At 36.8% G+C, this 8,420-nt stretch overlaps 1 protein-coding gene across 2 annotated transcripts in view; it reads left to right on the top strand.

The window, feature by feature from the left end:
• The window catches only part of ZNF326 (zinc finger protein 326), a 36,272-nt gene extending 33,286 nt beyond the window's left edge, over nucleotides 1-2,986 (top strand). Inside the window, exon 12 of one of the 2 annotated variants that reach the window (XM_055138938.1) lies at nucleotides 415-2,986. In XM_055138938.1, coding sequence (XP_054994913.1) covers nucleotides 415-747 — 333 coding nt within the window. In that variant the 3' untranslated portion in view covers nucleotides 748-2,986. The remainder of the gene's footprint in view (nucleotides 1-414) is intronic. The other variant, XM_055138939.1, reaches the window with a different exon arrangement.
• Nucleotides 2,987-8,420: the final 5,434 nt, after the last annotated feature.

The following is an 8,420-nucleotide window of genomic DNA, read 5'->3' on the forward strand; positions in this document are numbered from 1 at the left end:
ATTATTCTGTTTTAACCCAGGTATTTTATTGTATGTATATGTGATTTTAGAAAATCAATTAAGAAAAAAAGATCTTTGGGCATTGTAGTTTGATTAAAGTGTAATGACAATTTATATATTGGTAAGAAATGGATACTGTATTATTAGAAATTCAACATCATAATGTTGCTGATATATTTTGGTTTAGGATCACACCTGGTGTGGCCATGGTGTTGCTCATGGGCTTCTCTAACACAGTGCAGGCCTTTGTGGTGCTGGGAATCAAATCCATGCACTTACATGCAAATCACGTACTCCTGCCCATTGAGCTATCTCCCAATCCAAAAGTATATTTTTAAAAGTACAGCTAATAAACTATTGGTGATAGAAAAATGGATGTGCTTTTTTTTCTTTTCTTTTTATTTTAATTTTCAGGGTGAAAATCCCTTTGAAATTCAAGATCATTCTCAAGATCAGCAAATAGAAGGAGATGAGGAAGAGGAAGAAAAGATTGATGAAGCTATTGAAGAAGAAGATGATGACGAGGAAGTTGGAGAACCAGAAGAAGTGGAGGAAGCAGAAGAAGGGGGAGAGAGTGGAGTTGAGGAAGTGGGAGACATTCAAGGAGTGGGTGGGGACACAGAAAAGGTAGGGGAAGAAGCTGCAGCAGAAGGGGATGAGGGATTGGAGGAGGTCAAGGAAGGAGAGGAAGCAGCAGCAAAGGAAGAACCTACTAGTGTCCCTGTTGATCAGCCTGAAGAAAACTAAATACGATATTAGATTTAAAGAAGCTTTAAATTTCTGTCCTAATGTTGAAAATAATAAGAATTTTAATAGTTTAAAATACGACTTCACACCCATGTTGCATGCATTCCACATTAAAATTTGTTTTATATAATTTCTAAATGTTTGGCATTTGTTTAATAAAATGAGGTAAGACAGTTTTAGTTTTTAGTTTTATAGGTACCAAACTTAGATTCTGCAAATTGTTTGTATAATTTTTAAGCTTAATTTTTATTACTTTATTGGTGTTAAGGGTAACAGATATGTATTGTTAGTATAGCTACTCTAATCATTTGAACTTGAACTTAAATGCTGCTCTTGGGGTATACAAGTGTGCATTAATGTTTTGAATACTTACCCTAGAAGAGATAAATTGGGCAAGTATTGTGCTCTGTGTATTTTTTTACTGCCTTGGACATTGAATAGTAATTTGCGTTAAAATACGCTTAAAGGCTTTTTGTGACCATGTTTCCCCTTTGTAGCAATAAAAGTGTTTTTTACAGAAAAACTTTTCTCCCTGGATTAGCAATTTTAAATCAGAATTCATCAATTAAATGAGATTTAAAATCAGGATTTGCCTTAACGCATGAATTCAGCTCACAAGTATTTCAAGATGATTGGGAAGACTTGAATTACAAAAAAATGATCTCAATCATATTTTTTAAAAGTATGACTAAAATTTTTTTTTAAACATTTCAAATGGAGGTCAGTCTAGAACTCACCTGTTTTTACTTGTTTTAATTCATTTCTTTTCTTTCCCAGTGTCAGATCTTAAAATCTTTAAAATACATTGGAACACATAATTTTTCATAGGTGTGTTAGTTTTCTTGTCATGTTTGTTTTTGGTTGAAGAACCAAATGATCATTTAAAAAATAATTATCTCAAGTAGATCTCTCCTTTTTGAATTTTTTTGTGGCTCATACGCTTACATATTCAAAAAGAAAAGATGAGATGATGGATAAAACCCATCTAGGTCACTGAAAAGCAGTGCTCTTATTTCTTCAGATCTTGATTCTTTAGCCTCTTTTTGAGAGGGGGTACTTTTTCAATGAAAATAGCTTCTCAAAATTTTGAGACATCACTGGTTACATCTATGGTAACATTAATTTTGAGACATTGTGTGGGTAGATGTACAAGCATTGTAGAAGTTCACAGGTAATTGCTCTTTTTTTGCATGTAACTAGAGATTTTCACTCATTAAGGGCTTATTGTTTTAGGCTAAATGTTCTCATCTATCAGCTGTGAAAAAACAAGCAGTTATCTAATTGTCATAATTTGGAGCAAAGTAAGAGGAAGTTGAAGATGGGGATATTTGGATTCTAACTAGGAATCTATATTTACTTTAACAGGCTTCTGAAAAGCCTCTTTGCTCAGGAGTGTAAATTTTAGGACTTGATCAACTCTTGTTTTTTATTTGTGAAAGGGCCATGGTAAAGAAAAGATGTTTTGGGGTTAGAATTATTGGGCTCTTTTGTCATGAAATACCTTTTTTTTCCTTAAGAATTGTCTTAGTAAATTGAGATGTGAAACTTTTGAAAAGAATTTAGTATGATACTGTGCAACAACTTCTAAGCAAATGTTTTATAGAATGAGATAGAAGACCATAAGTAGTAATTTTTGTGGGAAACTTGTTGAGAAATCTTTATTCAGACTAGCTTATCTGCAAGGTATTGAAATGTATTTTATTATTGTGCTTAATTTAGAAATTTAAATTTATGTATATTCTATTTGATCATTTGTAGCTAGTTTAGTTTGTAGGCAAATTAATTTTTGTGATCCTAGCATTTATATTTTCAATACTTTTGTAATAAGGATTTATGTAAGACCTTCAATAACTTGAATTTCTGTTATCCAAGTATTATTTGTTTTCCTTATTAAAAAATGTATAGTGCTGATAACCAAAGAAATTTATTTGCAATCTACATATTTCAGTCCAGGTACCTAGAGACTATTGTACATTTCCTTTACCACCTCCAACCTCACAGTTTTTCAGGAAGTGCGTGTGTTTTCTATCTTCAAAACTTACCTGCCTGTTTTTCTGCCTCTACTGTACTAACCCAGATCAAGTGACCACCATCTCTGTGCAAGTAGCTTACTAATTTTGCTTCTCTGTTAGCAAATAGACTTAGTTTTCCATGTTAAAACATTTATGTTTTAAAAGTGCAATTCTAGATAATGATGATCGTTGTCACCTGCTTTTGTATCTGGAATCCAAATTTCGTGACATTCAGGCCTGATAATAGCCTTTCTGGTTTTTGTCATAACATTTCTATACTAGTGATGATCTCCTGTTGATTTTTTTTTTTTAATGGACCTTTTCCTTTTAGACCTTTAACATCTGTAACCTCTAGCCATCCTCTTGAATGTTGGAGAAGCTCCTTGTGTTTTTGTTTTTGGGGCCACACCGGCACTCCATACTTAATTCTGGCTTTGAGCTCAAAGATTAGTTTTGTTAGTTCCCGGGGGACTATATGTTGAGGCTGGGAATTGAACCCATGTAGGCCTTGGATAAGGTAAGTGCCTACCCACACTGTACTGTTGCTCCAGACTATAGAGAGGCTCTTCTGAGGAACCATGAGGAGAGCAGTCCTCAAATTTTTACACAAGTAAGGATCTAAGGCTACTACCTTAAGTTTTACTAGATTTTATTCTTTGGGGATGGCATATTTTTAATTTGGTTTTTGAGCCACTCTTTGCGGTGCTGGGGGGACCAAACGGAGTGCCAGCAATTGTGGACCCTGGTCAGATGTCTTCAAGTCAGCACATTGCCTGCTGTACCATCTCTGTTCCCAGTAAAGTATCCCAGGTGATTCTAGTGTTTTCTGTGGATGCATCTTGAGAATACAGACACACTCTTGAACAAGCTTATACAGTTCTCATATCAAGACAGTTTTTCTTTAATAAGCATAAAAGGGAGATTCTCCATGATTATGACCTCATAAACATTAATGAACTGCAGTGAATCTGAAAACAATTCTCCTATTCCTCACCATTTCATTCATATGATGACTGTCATGAAGTCATAATTAAGGAATAGTGGTTTTCTCAAGATGATAGATTCTCATTTGGTATCATTTTTTTTCTTGAACTCTTTGCATTCCATACCAGTCTGTATAACATTTAGTTTGGCATCAGTAACCATTCTTTGCTCATCTACCCTTCAATCAGATTATATGTGTGTGGTTAGGAGATCAAATTCTGAGCTCCCATGTCTGTGAGGTATGTGCTCTACCACTAAGCTATATCCCCTGCCTTGCTTTAACATTTTTATATTCACTGCCTATCTCTGTAAGCATTGTGTGCTTCAGAAAAGTGTTTTCTAAGCAGAATAGAATAAGTCAGTGGAAAATAGTGACAGATTTGTTCTCTTGGCTCTGGCACTTGGGGAGTTGCAGTTACGAAAGACGTGACCAAGTGCCATGACTGCACACACACACACACACACACACACACACACACACAATCCGTCTCTTAAAAAAATGTCACAAACAGCATTAAGAAAACACTGATTATTGAGTGAAGTAGACCTTTTAAGAGACCCAAAATTCCTAAGGAACATCCACTTAACCAAGAAGCACAAAGAGCTTGAAGAGCTTGCAGGCCAACAATGACAAGGCCATGAGTGTCCTTACCAAAACCATATTAAAAGTCCACACAGATGGCGCTCAGCATCCTGAAATGGCAGCTCAGTCACCGTTCCTACATGGCTAAGCTGGTGGCCTGAGTAAATTGTTTTACCATATCTGGTTGACTTGGGAGGAAAAGGCTTGTTCCTACACTACTAAGGGTAGAGCAAGGCTCACAACAATACCCCAACCAAGACCCAGGCAGCTGCTCTAGGTCTAGCACCAGCTCAAGCCCTCAGAAGTGACCAGGGTCCTACCAGGTCTCTGTGAGAAGATTCTGTGTCCATCTGAGGGTGGGAGGATCACTGTGACTCCTGGGCTGTCGGTGTGGGCCTTCCTGTGCTATTCATACAAATAAACACAAACACAGGGAAAATAATGGACAGATCTGGTATGCAAGAAAAACTCAGGTTGAAAGCCACTCTTAACTATAAAGAAAAATTGGGGAAAATATGGAATACATATGGGCCAAATACTACATTAACTCAGTAACAGTTTCCCTGTAGCAATCCCCTGTATTGGTAAACATACAAGGATTTATTTTAGCCATTTTTGATGAGGAAAATTCATCCTCTTCCAGATGGCTGGTGGCCTGAGTAAATTGTTTTACCATATCTGGATGATAAAATGGTAGTTAAATTATTTGATCAGTCACCCTACCTATAAATAGCCTGTCATTTACTTGGAATAAATATCTAATGCACATGAATTGAAAGAAAACATTTTACCTATTCTAACATGCAATGGGGCTAATTTTACTGTTACTAGAACACAACACACACTTTCTACAATACCACTTGGCTTATAGAAGAATGGCATCAATCGTAAAATGCACCCCAACCTCGGAGATGGTAAGCACATGGGGTGGGGGGGGGAAAGTACGAATAAAAACTGCTTATATGGAGTATACAGATGAAGTTCTGTGCAGCATATGTATAAGGATGAGAAATGGAAACATTGATAAAAGGAATAACCAAATACGGTATCACCATAACAAGTATATTATGAAGAATGAGAGGACTGGAATACAGAGGGTAAGGCACTTTGTACGTATATGGCCAGCACTAGTTCAATTCTTTGCACCTGGAGGCTTGATAGCTCCCACCTACTTGAGCACTGAGCCAGAAGTAACCCCTGAGCACGACTGGGTGTCTGGGTCTCCCTAGAAAAGAGTGAGATCTGTGTGTATGTTTTGACATGGAAAAAACTCAAGACGCTGAAGAACAGTATTTAAATAGTTTTTACATTTTATAGAAATTTCGCATGTAGAGAAATTATGTATTTATGTACATACATAGAAATTCAAAAGTAATAGGAAAATAAATGTGTATACAGACGTAATGTTTACATGATAGGAGTGATTGAGAAAGGGCGGGCTTCATTGTTTCCCTCTTTCTGGTGTTTGTTAACCAATGAGATTATAACCATGTATAATTGGTTTTATTTTTGGGGTGTCACCTGGCAATGCTCAGGAATTACTGCTGGCAGTGCTTGGGGACCGTATGGGGTGCTGGGGATTGAACCTGGTTTGGCTGCATGTAAGGCAGGTTCCCCACTGCTGTACCTTCTCTCCAACCCCAAACGTGTAATTTTTTTTTCTTTTTGGGTCACACCCGTTGATGGATGCACAGGGGTTACTCCTGGCTTTGCACTCAGGAAAGTGCTCAGGGGACCATATGGGATGCTGGGAATCGAACCCGGGTCGGCCATGTGCAAGTCAAACGCCCTACCTGCTGTGCTCCAGCCCCACATGTGTAATTTTTATAATATGAATGTTTTCTAAAAATCTGGGAAAAGTCTGGAAGGGATAGTGATAAGTGGTAAAATAAACATCTAGATGTCATTTGCCTGATAATAGTACTCATGAACTGTTAAGAAATTCCTTTTGGGTGTTTCCCCTGTTTTGCTCAGTAGCCTAAGAAGTGATTTTCCTGAGCTGCTCAGCCTGTGGTGCTGGGAGGCCCCCAGGACTGCACCTGGTAGTGTTCGGGGCCACATAGTGCTGGGGACTGAACATACAATCTGGAGCATGCAAAGCATCGCTCCACCCCCTTTTACCTATGCTCCCCCTACTTCTAATTCATTTTTCTTTATACAGCTAGGCAGATGATGACCTAGTTCTTGGAAGAGGAATAGAGGAAGAGCAGGTTCAAGAGAGGAAGATGAAGTCAATTTGGGGTCAGGCTAAGTTGGGATTTTTCTCTGTGGGTCACTGAAATGGTATATCAAGCAAGCAGTTGGCTACATCGGCATGAGACTTACGGGAATTCCTGATTAACTTAGAGTATTAATGCTTTCTCTTTCAAGTGATGAATTTTTATTCTAATGTGTCTGATAAATAAAAATGTAATTTCTTGTGGCAGTATAGCGTAGCAGCTTCCTAACTATGGGATTTGATAGCACTTCCTTCCCTGTTGCTCCCCAACCCCTACCTCCGCTCTATTTCTAGTTCTGTCTTGGGGAAAACATAAATTTAGAAAAGTCTGTTTTCTGTCTGTGAAAGAAAGATCCTGTTGCTTCCCTTGAACAACTGTAACTAAGACTGAGAATTTCCACTGCTTAATGCTCAATATTTAAATCTTAGTATTCCTACTATTACTTTATCAGAGCTAGTTTATGTAATTATTTTGAGTTAGAGATAAAGGAGAAAATGAAAGATCAGCTTGGGAAATTCTTAAATAAAATTAATTTAGAAATTTGGTTTTTCAAATTCATTTTGGTCTTTTTTGATCTAAACCTCATTTTGATCTTTATGACTTATTTTGAAGATTGCATTACATTCACTCGCTTGTCATAAAGTTTGCTAAAAACTGAAAGCCATGACCTGATAACTTGACATAACAGAAGGAAAATAATTCACAAGCGTCTCATCAAATGAACAAAACTACAAATTTTCTCAATCGGTTTTTCATTCAGCATCGGACATTAGCTGACAAGGTTACTGGCAATCTGCTGTTAGTGCTCCAAACTCAGCAACCCACAAAGAGTTAACTAACTCTTTTTCAAGTGAGCTTTGAATTGCTTGTCAGTACTGAGGTCACCATCACTGTTAAATGACAGATGTTTCCCTGAAAATCCCATGTATCTTTCCTGTGATATAAAGTTCAGTGCCTGCAATAACAGGGTGGTGTTCTTTAATAACTGTTAAAGTTATTCTTTAGAGATTTTACAAAGATGTCCTATTGCTCCTGGAAGACTCCCTTGATACCCAACTCTGCATTTTCTCTTTGCATAATGTCTATAATTTAGAGCCACTTGGCTCCCTGTTGTATACCTCTTGTATCTTAGGTTCAGTTTAACCAAAATACTCATAAATCTCCTTTTCTTCCAGTAGCTTTCTGCAGCAGCTGGCCATGACAGTGATGTCCCTTATCTGTAATTCCACACAGCCCAAGGGTGAACAGACAGACCAATCCAATGCTACTACGTCAGATAAAGTGATGTTGTTTGCACAACTCAGTGTTCTCAGGAGGAAGTCATGTAATACTCCCAATTTGTATTCTGCATAAAACTCCTTTTTATAAATTATAAACTTCCTACAGGGAGCAAACGTATCCAGCTGAAGGATGCTGAACATATGACTAGCTATGTAATGCAATCTTAAACTTAAAAGGAACAGCTCAAGTCTTTTCCATCCTTGAAGCTGAAAGCTATAAAAAGAACCCATAATTTCTATTTATGTCACTTTTCAATTTGGAATTATAATCAAGCAATGTTTTCCTAAGAATCTGGGTTTGATAGCTAATGCTAAGAATATGACTGATTAATATAAATATTTGAATTACATATATCATGAGTACTACCCAAAGTACTTCAGTCATAGTTATCACAAAATTTTTATTGTTTTATTATTTGTACTTAATGACTTAAAAGTGAGGTAGTTAATTTAGTGATTTTTTTAAATTATCACATTAATTGCTTTTGAAGAAACTTCCCTCAATGATGTACTTGCAATTTTAATTTTGATAGGTTTCAAAATTCTTCTCTCATTCTACAGCACTGTTTTTCTCTTATCTTGGCACTGTCGGCGT

The sequence above is a fragment of the Sorex araneus genome, chromosome 5, assembly GCF_027595985.1.
Source record: "Sorex araneus isolate mSorAra2 chromosome 5, mSorAra2.pri, whole genome shotgun sequence".
In the NCBI taxonomy this organism is placed as follows: Eukaryota; Metazoa; Chordata; class Mammalia; order Eulipotyphla; family Soricidae; genus Sorex; species Sorex araneus.